This window comes from Engraulis encrasicolus, unplaced genomic scaffold (genome assembly GCF_034702125.1).
Source record: "Engraulis encrasicolus isolate BLACKSEA-1 unplaced genomic scaffold, IST_EnEncr_1.0 scaffold_33_np1212, whole genome shotgun sequence".
Lineage (NCBI taxonomy): Eukaryota > Metazoa > Chordata > Actinopteri > Clupeiformes > Engraulidae > Engraulis > Engraulis encrasicolus.
The window spans coordinates 1,235,323-1,250,322 of NW_026945632.1; the positions used below are offsets into that span (position 1 = coordinate 1,235,323).

Here is a 15,000-nt window from a genome sequence, read left to right on the forward strand (position 1 = left end):
GTTTTTGGGAATAAATAAAAATGTTTTTTTTTAAGCTTTGTCTTGCTTTATGACAAGTTAAAAGAGGGAATACGTCGCTAAGCTAGTGAAAAACAATGGATCCGTGTAGCATTGTAGACATCAGTTAAGATACTGAGTACTGGAGAGAGTAAATAAGACATTAGTTAAGATAATGAGGAGTGGAGAGAAAGTAAATACAGGCATGAAAATCCCTCACATTTCGGCGAAATTCGCCGTTTTGAAATCAAAATGGGTAATTTCTGTGAATTGTGTAGATCCGAGGAGATAATTTTAGGGGGGGGGGGAGTGTTGCGCCAACTTACTGTATCATTGTGTAGCGCTCTACCGCAAAAAACTTCATACAGTTCAGGAAAGATTCCACAACTGACAATGACGTTTGACCAATCACATCGAAATGCTTGGAGAAAAAAAATCATCATTTAAAGACGGTTTTAGCTAAATTTTCTCCCATTGGAGACCATGCCCCCAGACCCCCCTAGTATGACTCTTACACAACACTATCCCCCCAAAATGCAACTGCACACCACACATGCGCCTCTCCGTGCCACCGCGCCACGCCGCACCTTTGTCACCTTTTTCATGCCTGTAAATACTGTACTAAGAAGCAGCTTCAGGAGTAAAACAGGTTAAGTTAAGAAGTAAATCATCTAATACAGGGTTTCCCAAAGTGGGGTGCGTGCACCCCTGGGGGTGCGCGGCCTGCCATAAGGGGGTGCATGAGCTGAATAGAGCAATGGCTGATATGTGTGTTTTTATACAGAATTCATGAACATTATGTAGTTTTTAATTATGTAGTTTTTAATTGTTTGGTGAATTGTATGCTTGAAGTGTAATTTATAACTCCTAGACTTGTAATAATGGCAGAAATAACGTCAGGGCTATTGGAAATGAGGATTGCCCAAAATGTGCGGCTGTGCAACATTCGCTTAGGCGGTGCGCAAACGACATTGAAATGTAAAAGGGGGTGCGCAGGGGGGAAAGTTTGGGAACCGCTAATCTAATAGAAGAGCCTGGAGTCATGTGTGTTCTTAACCCTATCCAGACTTGGGGGGGGGCTAAAAGTGCTCGCACCAACTTTGATGTTGTATCATTCCTTAACGACTTAAGCTATGACTACGAGACTCAGCGACTTTTCCTAAAATTTAGTTGGCTACAGTTTAGTACCAAAAGATTATGTTTATCATTTTTGCCGTTGCCATTCTGACAGGTATGTCTGACTGAAAATCACTGATCTAAGTCTCATTATTGTTCTTTTTTCATATTTTTTTGTTATTTCCATTAGCATCAGACAACTTAGTGAGCATTTAAGTGGTGTGAAGTATGTAATCATTAAAATTTAAGTGCATTACCTAAATTTGATGGAAAATACATTATGGCGAGATTTTGGGCATTGCAATCAGATGATGTCATAATGACGTCAAAATACCAGATAATGACACAAAAATGATGTCATTCATGGATGTCCATATGTAGATCATCTCCCCAAAGTTTGGTGTTCATACCGTATTCCGTTCATGAGTTATGAGGGGGGGGTCAAAAGTAGTACTCCAGGCTCTTCTATCAGATGATTAAACTAAGTGTCACAAACTCTGCCCACTTTCTGAACGTTTGAAAACAAAATTGTTACAGTGGTGAAGGCTCTTGCAGCCAAAACGTCTGACTGGCCTGACCCATTGACCCTGCAATGTTGGAGTAAAAGAAAAGAAAAAGACAGAATAAAAAACTGAGTGTGATCCGTTACCTAATTACTCGATTGCTTCAGAGATGCACCAACGAGACGGAAGGGCGTGGTGTGTGGAAGACAATTTACTTCTTGTTTTTTTTTTTAAAGGGACACTGTCTAAGATTTTTTTGTTGTTTATTTCCAGAATTCATGCTGCCCATTCACTAATGTTACCTTTTTCATGAATACTTACCACCACCATCAAATTCTAAGTATTCACTATGACTGGAAAAAATTGCACTTTTCATACATGAAAAGGGGGATCTTCTCCATGGTCCGCCATTTTGAATTTCCAAAAAATAGCCATTTTTAGCTGCAAAAATGATTGTACTTGGACAACACTAGAACATAGTTGTTTATTACTTAGTAAACTTTCATGCAAAGATCAAATTTGGCAATAGGCAGCCCAGTTTCAATGAGCAGCATAGTTGCAGTACCTTTTTTGACCATTTCCTGCCCAGTGTCCCTTTAAAGCACGTCACTCATTAACATCACAGTGATCCTCTGATGAACGGGAAGTAACACCGTCAAAACATGTCAGAAAAATATATTATTATTATATCGTATGCTGCACATGTGTGTGGTAGGCTAATAGATTGCAAGGTCACATAGGGATGCAAATTATCGATTAATTAATTAATCATTAGTTGATAGTCTTATCGATCAACTTACGATTAATTGATAAGTGGCGTTTTCCCCCCCGAAATCTCAATGTTTCTCAGTAAAAACTACTAAATCTAAAAATTTTAATAAACATTTAGATAAAATACCACATTTAAATTAATTCTATTTCAATCCTTTAATCCAAAGGTGATTTAAATATTCCCACTATTCACACCCCTCTTCACACACAGTCTTCACATGCCCATTTCACTTGGGTCTCTGAAGTTGAATTGTCGATTAATTGCAATTAATGTTTTTTTAATCGATTAAGGCATTGACCGATTAAAGTCGATTAATCGTTTGCATCCCTAGATTGCAAGGTCACATGTCACTGATCACAGAGCTCTTACTATACAGGTGTCGGTGTCTTGTTGTAAAAAAAATGATAACTCATCAGATTTGCAGTTAAAGAGATTTATTTGATCATGACAAGGATGAAGGATGCACATTTATCATTTTTTCAAACAAATGAGGATGATTTTGATCATTTCTCTATCAAATGATCTCCAAAATGAGGATGATTGTGATCATTTCTCTATCAAATGAAGATGATTGTGATCATTTCTCTATCAAATCAGGATGATTGTGATCATTTCTCTATCAAATGAGGATGATTGTGATCAAATAATCTCCAAAATGAAGATGATTGTGATCATTTCTCTATCAAATGAGGATGATTGTGATCATTTCTCCATCAAATGAGGATGATTGTGATCATTTCTCTATCAAATAATCTCCAAAATGAATGGTGAGTCGACATGGTGATCTTTTGGCGTTCAGAGTAGAGGAGTGGTCAGGAACCTTGTTGGTGGAGAGAGCCATGAACGCCACATTTTTTTTAAAGGAAATTTTCATGAGAGCCATACCATTTTAAAAACACTAAATCAAAAGCATGTATTTCAATTAAGCCCAACAATTTTAGAGTGTACTGTCAAGTTATTGCTTTTATTGATAACAGGTGAGTAAAAGTAAAGGGTTGCCCACTGTCAACTTCATTATGGTGAAGGTCTGGGAGAATTTTGTATTTTCTTTTTATGTAATTTCCTGCATTTTAACACTTTTTAACCTCCCTTGTCCCGTTTCAACTCAATATGGAACCCACACTTTTATTTATGAATACTGGACGATTCCATATTTCAAGGGATGGTTGGCAACCATCCCTGGATAAGTAAGAGCCATATACAGTTCCCAAAAGAGCCACATGTGGCTCTAGAGCCATAGGTTCCTGACCCCTGGAGTAGAGGATGACATTTTTAGTTCTTAACCTGGGATGCGGGCACCCCCAGGGGGTGCCCCAGAGATTTCAGGGGGTGCACGGAATTTTGTATGTGTTGAGGTTGTGACCAAAATTCTGCTTCCAAACTTTATAATTAGGCCAAATTAAGACCAAATTTAAACATGTTTTCATTAAAGTATTCATTAATGTCTTCACTAATGTCTCTTGAAAGAATTTGGTGCGTATACACGTGTAGACATTTGGGATGGGGGTGCGCGGCTAGTCTTGGGAACAGCTAAGTGCGTGCGTTCAGAAAAAAAGGTTAAGAACCACTGGAGTAGAGGATGACATTTTTCAGGAATTCCCGTGGGTCCCGCGTGTCCTGCAGGATTCCCGCGGGATGGGAGTCAAAATTTTAAAGATGAACAGGAGCGGGCAAGAGTGGGAATAAAGATGAATGGGAGCGGGCAGGAACGGTAATAAAAATGAATGAGAGCGGGAATGCTCGCTTTTTTTTTCATTAAAAAAGCCTATAAAACGGAAGTGGGGTTGATTTTGAGTGGGAGTGGGCAGGATTGGGAAACATTCTTTTCAGGAGTGGACGGGATGGGATTTGTTTCTTTTACTCCAGTCCGGGATGGGACGGGATGGGATTTTTTTTTTTGGGACCGGGATGGGACGGGAGTGAAAATCCACTCCCGTATCATGCTCTAGTTCAGAGAGAGAAGAGCAGGAAGCCACTGAAGGTGCAGAGGTTGTCAGCATCATCATAGAGCCTGCGTCCTCTTTCTAGCGCCATGTTTACTGTGTCTCCCATCTCCAGCTGCAGAGTCAGGCCACCGGACAGATAGATATTATGTTCATCAGTGCCATACTCACTATGCCACATGAGCTTCTCTCCATTCTTATGCATCCTGATACCCATTCTGTATGATTTTACAGAATCCATAACAGTGAACCTGAAGTAGTAGACCCCCCTGACTGGAGATGTGAAGAAGCCAGTTGTGTTGCTGTAGGCCTCTCCTACATTGGTGATGACTCTACTGAACACTAAGTCCATGTGATTACTCCCAGCCGTTGTGAACCCTCTGCCCAGACCTGCTGAGAAGGCCACCTTGGGTGCTGCTCTGATCTCCTTCTCCACGGCCGTCTCATTGGCTGCCACCTCCGTCTTCATTTCTGTTTTGGTGTCCTGTAGCGCCCTCTCCAGAGCCTCCACCTTACTCTCACTGGCTGCCAGTCTTTCTTTCACTGCTTTATTTTCATCCTCCAGAGCTTCCACCTTACTCTCACTGGCTGCCAGCCTTTCTTTCACAGCTACATTATCTGCTCTCAGCTCCACCGCCATGTGTCTGAGTTCCTTCAGCTCAGTAGAGAAGTCAGTGCCGTGGCTCTCTGTCTGAACTCCACACATGGAGAGCAGCAGCACCAGCAGTGAGATGGCAGCCTTCATCTTGCAAGTCACTGGAAAATAAAACATTCAACAGATTATCAGTGGCTTACACAGTGGAAATAATCATTACTGATCTGCTAACTAAAGCTGGGCTTACACTGTGCGACTTTTCCTCCGATTTTGCCCCGTTTTGGCACTCGCACGACTTTTTGAGAGTCGGGCCGATTTCTTGCTCAATCGCAGGTCAATCGTGAGTCTTGCATCGTGCAGTGTGCATGGGGTAACGACAAACGATTTCGCCTCACTATCGTGCAATCGCAGGGTCGCAAGAAAATCAAAACGGTTTGAAATTCTGGTCGTGGCTCGTGCGTAAATCGCACAGTTAAAGCAGTGCTAGGACCCGATTTGACACTTCACATGCACAAATTAATAGGGCCGTGCGATTCGCTGTTGAGCGCGACCTCATCTCCACCTCAGGTGCGCATGTTCCCTCCTCTGCAGACTGGGGAAACATGCCTGTCGCGTCGTACAGTGGAAGCATTTTGCTCGCATCCGACTGTCGGCTCGTGTAGTGCGAGGACGTGAGTCGTGAGTTGTGAACTTTTAAACAGTGAAAATCCATCGTGCAGTGCGAGCAGAAGCTTAAGACCCACGAGTGAAAATACCGCACAGTGTATGCCCGGCTTAAAATGTTAAAGTGAAAAGTGAAAAGTGAAAGCCCATTGGGAAACTCATTGTGACACAGCACTCCACAGCATACAAGTGAACACTGCACACAACGAAATTGCATTTTATGCCTCACCCGTGCAAGGGGGCAGCCCTCAGTGGCGCCCCATGGGGAGCAGTGCGGTGGGACGGTACCATGCTCAGGGTACCTCAGTCATGGAGGAGGATGGGGGACAGCACTGGTTGATTACTCCCCCACCAACCTGGCGGGTCGGGAGTCGAACCGGCAACCTCTGGGATGCAAGTCTGACGCCCTAACCCCTCACCCATGACTGCCCGTTAAAATATTGAATGGAGGTTGCAGTAAGCATTCCTAGAAATGCACATGTGGGCTTTTGTATTCATAAAAAATGTCCACAATTGCATGAATGTTAGAGAGACAGATACATCAGGCAGAGGCATGGCCCACCAGTATGTGTTGGGGCTTTGGAACCAGCTTCCGGATGACGTCAAAAATGCACCCACTATTGATAGCTTTAAATCTATACTCAAGACAAAGCTGTTCTGAGATGCTTTCCCCTAGCTTAAATTCTTATTTTTAATTTTTATGTTTATTATGTTTTTATTATTTGATTATTATTATTATTATTATTATTATTATTATTATTATTATTATTATTATTATTATTATTATTATTATCATTTTACCTTCTGTTTTATCTTAATTTTTGACATGTTCTTTGACTCTGAATTATTTCCTTATTTCTTCCATGTTACCTTTCTTTTTGCATTTGTTAATTTTGTGAGGCACATTGAGTTAGACCTGTGTATGAAATGTGCTATACAAATAAACTTGCCTTGCCTTGAGGTTCAAACCAGCAGATTTCTCACTCAGATTTCTTTCACTAGCTTAGCGACATTTTCCCTCTTTTAACTTGTCTTAAAGGGACACTGTGTGAGATTTTTAGTTGTGTATTTCCAGTATTCATGCTGCCCATTCACTAATGTTACCTTTTTCAATATTTACCATCACCATCAAATTTTAAGTATTCATCATGACTGGAAGAATTGCACTTTTCATAGATTAAAAGGGGGATCTTCTCCAAGGTCCGCCATTTTGAATTTCCAGAAATAGCCATTTTAAGCTGCAAAAGGGACTGTACTTGGGCCATACTAGAAAATATTAGTTTATTACTTAGTAAACTTTCATGAAAAGGTCAAATTTGGCAATAGGCGACAGTTTCAATGAGCAAAGTAGTTGCAGTACATTTTTTGACCATTTCCTGCACAGTGTACCTTTAAGAGTAACAACACCCCGTCAGTCATATTAAACAAATACATTAGGCAAAGCCATGACCCCCCAATGTATGTGTGGTCATTCAAAAGAGCTGATTTCTCTCTCTCTCATTCTCTCTCTCTCTCTCTCTCTCTCTCTCTCTCTCTCTCTCTCTCTCTCTCTCTCTCTCTCTCTCTGTGGGCAGAATAAGAAAATGATGTCATAATGACGTTATAATACCAGATAATTACACAAAAATGATGTCATTCATAGATGTCCATATGTAGATCATCTTCCCCAAGTTTCATAGTCATACTGTATTCCGTTCATGAGTTATGGGGGGGGGGGGGGGGGGGTCAAAAGAGCATAAAAGAGCATTTTTCTCTCTCTCTCTTCATCCCTCTCCCGTCCTCTCTCTCTCTCTCTCTCTCTCTCTCTCTCTCTCTCTCTCTCTCTCTCTCTCTCTCTCTCTCTCTCTCTCTCTCTCTCAGAGCATTTACACAGGGACACTTCATCAAAATGGAATTGACTAAAAATAAATTATAATATTTCTTAACAAATCTGGTTATTCCCATTTTAAAACTACCAAGAGTAAGAAACATTGGTCTTACCTTTAAGAGTAACAACGACCCGTCTATCACTTGTGTCTGTAGCAGCAATACTGATGGCAGAAGACGGTGCAGCAGCAGCAGTAGCAGCAATCCCTTTCTCTCTCTCTTTCTCACTCTAAATCTCTCTCTTTCTCTTTCCATCCCCGGCAACCAATCAACATTCTAGAACCCTCAACTCCCCTCACAGTAATCACTGCCAAATGGAGAGAGAGAGAGAGAGAGAGAGAGAGAGAGAGAGAGAGAGAGAGAGAAGGAAAGAGAGAGAGAGATGGAAAGGGAGAGGGAGAGAGAGAGATGGAGAGGGAGAGAGAGAGATGCAGAGGGAGGACAGCAGATGTAATATTCAGACTGTGTGTGTGTGTGTGTGTGTGTGTGTGTGTGTGTGTGTGTGTGTGTGTGTGTGTGTGTGTGTGTGTGTGTGTGTGTGTGTGTGTGTGTGTGTGTACCATTGCTCAAGTGCATATTTTGTGCTTATGTAATAAAATTGATCAATCTCTTCCTCTGTCTCTCTTTCTTTCTCTCTACCTCTCTTTCTCTCTCTTTCCAACCCCCTCTCTCTAACTCTCTCTCTAAATCTCTCTCTTTCTCTCTCCATCCCTGTCTCTCACCCTCCCTCCCCCCTCTCTCTCTCCACCCCTCCTCTCTCTAATTCTCTCTCTCTCTCTCTCTCTCTCTCTCTCTCTCTCTCTCTCTCTCTCTCTCTCTCTCTCTCTCTCTCTCTCTCTCTCTCTCTCCTTCTCTCTCTCTCTCTCTCTCTCTCTCTCACTCTCTCTCCCCCCTCCCTCTTTCTCTAACTTCCAGTGGGACAACCAATCAGAAAAGAGTGTTTCACATCAGGCTCCACCCTAACATACGCCCGCCGCCTGTCAACCACTCAACATTCTAAAACCCTCAACTCCCTTCACAATAATCACTGCCAAATGGAGAGAGAGAGAGAGAGAGAGAGAGAGAGAGAGAGAGAGAGAGAGAGAGAGAGAGAGAGAGAAAGAGAGAGAGAGAGAGAGAGAGAGACCTTTAAAAAGCCTTTTATTAACACCATTCAGCCATCATACATTAGCACAGTACAGCCACTGCCCAAATGCAGACTAACACCCCCCCCTATATGTTCACAATCAGCTCTCCGTCTCCCCCAACCTCACACAACACACCCCCCACACACCAAACATTTGAACATTTCTCCAAATCATTGACCAAGTGATAATACATGTATTCCACCTTGATGCGACTTTTAGCCATTCCCAAGAAACCCTTAGAGTCTAAGGGGTCTACATACACCAGGTTCAGCATTTTCTGCTTGCGGGTCAGCCAAATGGCCAACTTTGCCATGCCTAATAGAGAGAGAGAGAGAGAGAGAGAGAGAGAGAGAGAGAGAGAGAGTGTGAGAGAGAGCATAAATTGGCGAAAAAGAAAGGGACAGTGAAAAAGAAAGGGACAGTGAAAAAGATGAGAGGATCTAGGAAGAAAGTGATAAAAAAGAGGCCTGCAAAACAAAACGAAAACAGATGCATGAAAACGAAGAGAAAGTAAAGGACCGCAGCCCAGAGAGGGAGAGAGAGAGAGAGAGAGAGAGAGAGAGAGAGAGAGAGAGAGAGAGAGAGAGAGAGAGAGAGTTGGAGTTTGTCCTGTGTGTTTGTGTGTGTGTGTGTGTGTGTGAGAGAGAGAGAGAGAGAGAGAGAGAGAGAGAAAGAGAGAGAGAGAGAGAGACAGAGAGAGAGATAGAGAGAGAGAGAGACAGAGAGAGAGAGAGGGAGAGAGAGAGTTGGAGTTTGTCCTGTGTTTTTGTGTCTGTGTGTGTGTGAGAGAGAGAGAGAGAGAGAGAGAGAGACAGAGAGACAGAGAGAGAGATAAAGAGAGAGAGATAGAGAGAGAGAGAGAGAGAGAGAGAGAGAGAGAGAGAGACAGAGAGACAGAGAGACAGAGAGAGATAAAGAGAGAGAGTTGGAGTGTGTCCTGTGTGTCTCAGTGTGTGTGTGTGTGTGTGTGTGTGTGTATGTAGCTTTCTCTGTCCTGTTGTGACTACTCCATACATTTGTTATAATCCAAGTACCCCCTGCAGTGTGCTNGCGTACCCCTAGTGGTACACGTACCCCTGGTTGGGGAACATTGCCCTAGGGCATATTCTTCCTCTGCACTTTATCCCATTTGGACTAGTGAATCACATTGCAGTACACACACTAGTCCGTAGCAGTGGGCTGCCTGCTGACCGGCGCCCGGGGAGCAGTGTGGGGATTAGGTGCCTTGCTCAAGGGCACTTCAGCCGTGGTCCGGTCAGGCATTGAACCGGGAACCCTTGGGTTGCCAACCCAGCGCTCTAACCACTGAGAAGAATAAACAAACATAAATAAATATAAATATCAATAAATAAGTACATATAAATAAATATGAATAAATAAATAAATTAATATAAATGTGAATAAATACATATCTCCTCATCGTCTCCTTTTCGTTTGGTCTCGTCCTGGCGAGTCTTTGTTTTCGAATAAAAAGAGAATCTAAACTAGCTCAGTTGGTAAACTCTCTTCTCTTCTCTTCTCTTCTCTTCTCTCCCCTCCTCTCCTCTCCTCTCCTCTCCTCTCCTCTTCTCTTCTCTTCTCTTCTCTTCTCTTCTCTTCTCTTCTCTTCTCTTCTCTTCTCTTCCCTTCTCTTCTCTTCTCTTCTCTTCTCTTCTCTTCTCTTCTCTTCTCTTCCCTCTCTCTCTCTCTCTCTCTCTCTCCTCTCCTCTCTTCTCTTCTCTTGTCTTGTCTTCTCTTCTCTTCTCTTCCCCCCCCCCTCTCTCTCTCTCTCTCTCTCTGTCATCTGCTTGCATTTACACTTCAAACACACATGCCTGCACAGTGCACACACACACACACAGAAAGACACACACACACACACACACACACACACACACACACACACACACACAGAAAGACACATACATTCAAAATGTCACACACTTCAAATGACAAGCACACTTTGGTGAAAAGCAGATCCCAAATGCCACGAGCAACTGAAACAACAAAGCACAAGCACACACACACACACACACACACACACACACACACACACACACACACACACACACACACACACACACACACACACACACACACACACACCAGGCCCGGCTCCATGGGCGGGCCTTAGGGGGCCAGGCCCGCCCACTGAGTGACGTAGGCCCGCCCACCCACGGAGTGACGAAAAAAAAAAAAAAGTGACGAAAAAAAAAAAAATCCAGACAGACTACTATAAAGGGCATAAAAAGAAAGAATCATTGATTTAAAATATTTTAGATTAGATTTATTTTAGATATTTAGATTATTTCTAATAATCTGATATCTTTTTTTCCCATGATGTGGGTTGAACGGAAATGCTCCATACCCATTGTTCACAAACATTCGGAAATAACGTAGGCTAGCCAATCATAGAACTGTCAGAAATGAGCGCGAACGTCAGTGTCAGTGATAGCAACGAAAGCAGGCTAAGCTAAAAACAAAACAGAAATAAGATCATGGATATACGAAGATTCCTCAAAAAGTCTGTGGAGGTTAACGATTCGTATGACAGTCATCAGGCACCTGCGCCGATCCAGCCTGCAGTGCCTGCATCTGACCAAGGAGCGGCTGCTGACTCCAGCTCGGAAGATCTTGGCACTGAAAAGCCAGCTCAAGTAATTCTTCAGACGTACCCTAAACGTCTTTTCTCAGGGAAACCTAGATCCTTCAGTACCGACTGGTACAGATGCAGAGAGTGGCTGGAGTACTCGGTCAAACTCGGACATTTACTCTGAGTGGGTTCCGGGATTGGAAGCATGCCGTGGAAAGGGGAAAGGGACTTAATAAACACGGGGATTCAAGGGACCATCTGACCTGCGAAGCTATGTGGAGGGAGAAGGAGAAGAGAAGGGAAACTGGTCAAGAAATATCCACCCTACTCAACGACGATCAGCTGGAGCGGAACAGGTATTACTTGTCATCCGTAATAGATGTCATAGAATTCCTGTCCGTAAACCAGCTGCCGTTCAGAGGTGACCATGACTCCTTTGACAGCAGGGATGAAAGTGGCTGTGGATTGTTTTTGTCTCTCTTCGAATACACCTTGAGAAAAGACCCCAAGTTAGCCAAGATAGCCCTAACTATGCCACGCAACGCTAGATACACCAGCCACGAAATCCAGAACGAAATAGTTGACATTATGTCTACTATGGTGACGGAGCACATCGTGCGGGAGGTCGGAGAATCATTCTACACCATTAAGGCCGATGGCACGCGAGATCCTACTGGGAGAGAGAACATTTCCATCGTTCTGCGCTACATCAATGGTCTCCTGGAGCCAACTGAACGCCTTCTGACCATCGCTACACTGGATGAGGGGGATGCTGCCACACTGACGGATTGCATCATTGGCGAGTTGACCAAAGCAGGATTAAGCCCACAAAAAATCATCAGCCAAGTCTATGACGGCGCCTCCCTGATGTCAGGTAAACATGGTGGAGTGCAAAAGCTTCTGCAGAGAAAATTGTGCCGTGAGATACCCTATGTGCACTGTTTTAATCACCAATTACATCTGGTGATCACCCACGCCCTGTCGGGAGAGCAGCTACTGGTGGATTTTTTTAATGCATGCAATATGCTTTACAAATTCTGCCGTAAACCAACTGTGGCCATCCTCTACAAGGGCGAGCGATTGAAGCGGCTCCTAGATCAACGGTGGACGGGTCACCTAAACACCGTCTCAGCCATTCTTCAGTCCTTTGATGACCTGGTAGCATTGCTCAAAGATATCGACGGGAAAAGAAGTTACGGTGCTGAGGTGCGCGTCGAAGCCTCGGGGCTACTGCGCATTATGGCTGAGCCGAGCTTTCGCTTTATTGCTGAGATGGTTCACCGTATACTCTCATTCCTGGATCCCCCCAATGCCATGCTGCAGAGAGAGGACATGGATCTACTCACTGGCGCACAACTCGTCAACTCAGCGTGTGCTTGCATCGAGAATCTACGGGAGGAAACGGAATTCAAGGCCCTATTGGAGTGCTGCCAGGGTACAGAGCCGGTGGCGAAAAGAAGGTGCACGCTGAACCCAGCGTTTGACATGTATGTCGTGGAGGCCAGAGTGACGCAAGACGAACTGCGAAGGTTATTCTTCAGCTGCATCGATGCTGTCTGTGGGGAAATCAAAGCGCGTTTTGGGGAGCGCAACTGCACCATCATGCACGGACTGAAAGCCTTGGACCTAAATGATCCCACTTTTCTGGACATCTCCAAAATACGCCCTCTACTAGCACTCAGCAACACAACCGCTGTCGACACAGAGTTCACCGTTGCGAAACAATTCTTGCACGGGAGGATGGAAGACACATCTCCACCTGATGGGGGTGAATGGACGGCGAGGAAAGTTTTAAAACATTTCCACCCAGCACTTGAGGCTATGCCAGGCGTGATCACAGCTCTGAAACATGCTCTGACTTTTGGCGCAAGCACTGCTGTCTGTGAGAACTCTTTTTCCACTCTCAAGAATGTTTTCACCGACCACAGACAAAGCATGCTGCACAAACGTAAGGCCAATTTAATAAAACTGGCCTTCGAGAAGGACTTGACCAAAAAATTCAGGGACGAATGGAGGGACGCTGTCTTGCGAAGATTCCACGCAGCTGCACATCGTCGCCTACCACTTTACTGAGGGTGAGCTTGAGTTTTTAAATAACTTCATAATAGTTTTACTTAAGTTGTTGTTGGTCAATAAACACAAAGTACGCTATGGGCTAAAAATATAGAACTATACAAAAATATAACTCTTAAATAAAGTCTATATGGGTGGGTGCTGAATAAGTAATGACACCAAATATAGGCCTACATAACACTCACTAATCTGAAAATAATGTTTACTCATGAACAGATAAAGAAGACCATGCCAAGAACAACGAGCAGCATCCCCAGCAGCATCCCCAGCAGCATCCCCAGCAAGCTCTGTGTTCTGTGACACACTCACAAGGGTGTAGGCGGATCGCTGCCCTAACACACACACACACACACACACACACACACACACACACACACACACACACACACGACACGCTGAACCAGTGGAAGACACGCTGTACCAGTGGAAGAAGTACCAGTAGTGGACAGTGATTCTCAAACTATGGGCTGTGGCCCTCTGTGTTCTGTGACACACTCACAAGGGTGTAGGCGGATCGCTGCCCTAACACACACACACACACACACACACACACACACACACACACACAAGACACGCTGAACCAGTGGAAGACATGCTGTACCAGTGGAAGAAGTACCAGTAGTGGACAGTGATTCTCAAACTATGGGCTGTGGCCCTCTGGTGGGCCGTGATGGTATGGTAGGTGGGCCAGAGGTCCTAAATATAATATACTCACATGTTGTTTAGTTCTCTTATGTCTTGTGTGCGTCCAGAAACGTGAGTACACTTATTTGGAGTTCTTATGTGTTATAGTGTACTATTGGGCAGGATTTATGCACAGGGGAAAAAATTGTGTCTGAATGATTAATTGAATGTTGTTTAGTTTACAGTAAGTTATATCACGAAAGTGAGTACACCCCTCACAGTTTTTGCAGATTTGTGAGTATATATTTTCATAGGAAAGCATTACAGAAATTTCACTTTGACATAATGATTAGTGACCTTTTACAAATCTGCAAAAACTGTGAGGGTGTATTCACTTTTGTGATATACTGTACTTAAGTGTACAGTCATAGGAATACGTTTGTACACCCTTTAGAATCTCACATTTTAATTTAAATTGCCCATTAAACATGGTCTGATCTTAACCAGAATCACATGAATGAACAAATTGTGTCTGCTTCATCTAATACCACCCAATCTATTGCATGTTATCATATTTTTATTGACCATAACATGTAAAAATTCACAGTACAGCAAGTAATAGTCTTGTTTGTCTGAAAGTATGTAATTACCCAGCTTTGTAGCCCAGGGTGTACAAACCTTTTCCTATGTCTGTATTGCAGTGAAGTTGAAAAAAGGTCACTTGATTGTTACTTGATGTCAATTACCTTCAGAGGTTTGCTTGACCATGATTCAAGAATGGATTGTTAACAACACACACTGCTGTGAAGTAGAAAACACGTACTTGAATGTTGTTTGTTTAACTGTTCAGGCTACTATAAATTGCCTCCCTTCAGCGATGTTCCTGACCACTTTATGATTCAAGAATGTATTGTTGTTAATACACACACGCAGGGTCGCTGCCCTATTGTTTAAAAAAAAAGGAAAATGAGAATACTTAACTGTTTACCTGTGAATTGACTCAATGTAGTTACCCATACCAAAATAATTGCACTAAAAACTATTCTGTCTGAAAGCTTATTGAATGTTGTTTACTTTAATGTATAGGAATGCATTTGTGAACCACGCCTAGTATGTTAAGTTTAGCCTACTGTTAATTACCTACTGTAT

General features: G+C 43.2%; 1 protein-coding gene across 1 annotated transcript; it reads right to left on the reverse strand.

Moving 5' to 3' along the window:
- Positions 1-2,813: 2,813 nt before the first annotated feature.
- On the reverse strand, positions 2,814-5,083 carry LOC134443516 (complement C1q-like protein 4). Its single transcript, XM_063193276.1, has one exon. It carries the CDS (start codon positions 5,074-5,076, stop codon positions 4,339-4,341), a length of 738 nt encoding a protein of 245 aa, XP_063049346.1. The 5' UTR covers positions 5,077-5,083; the 3' UTR covers positions 2,814-4,338.
- Positions 5,084-15,000: the final 9,917 nt, after the last annotated feature.

Coding starts and splice junctions, on each gene's coding strand:
- LOC134443516 (XM_063193276.1), bottom strand. CDS start 5,076: ATGAAGGCTGCCATCTCACTGCTGGTGCTGCTGCTCTCCATGTGTGGA.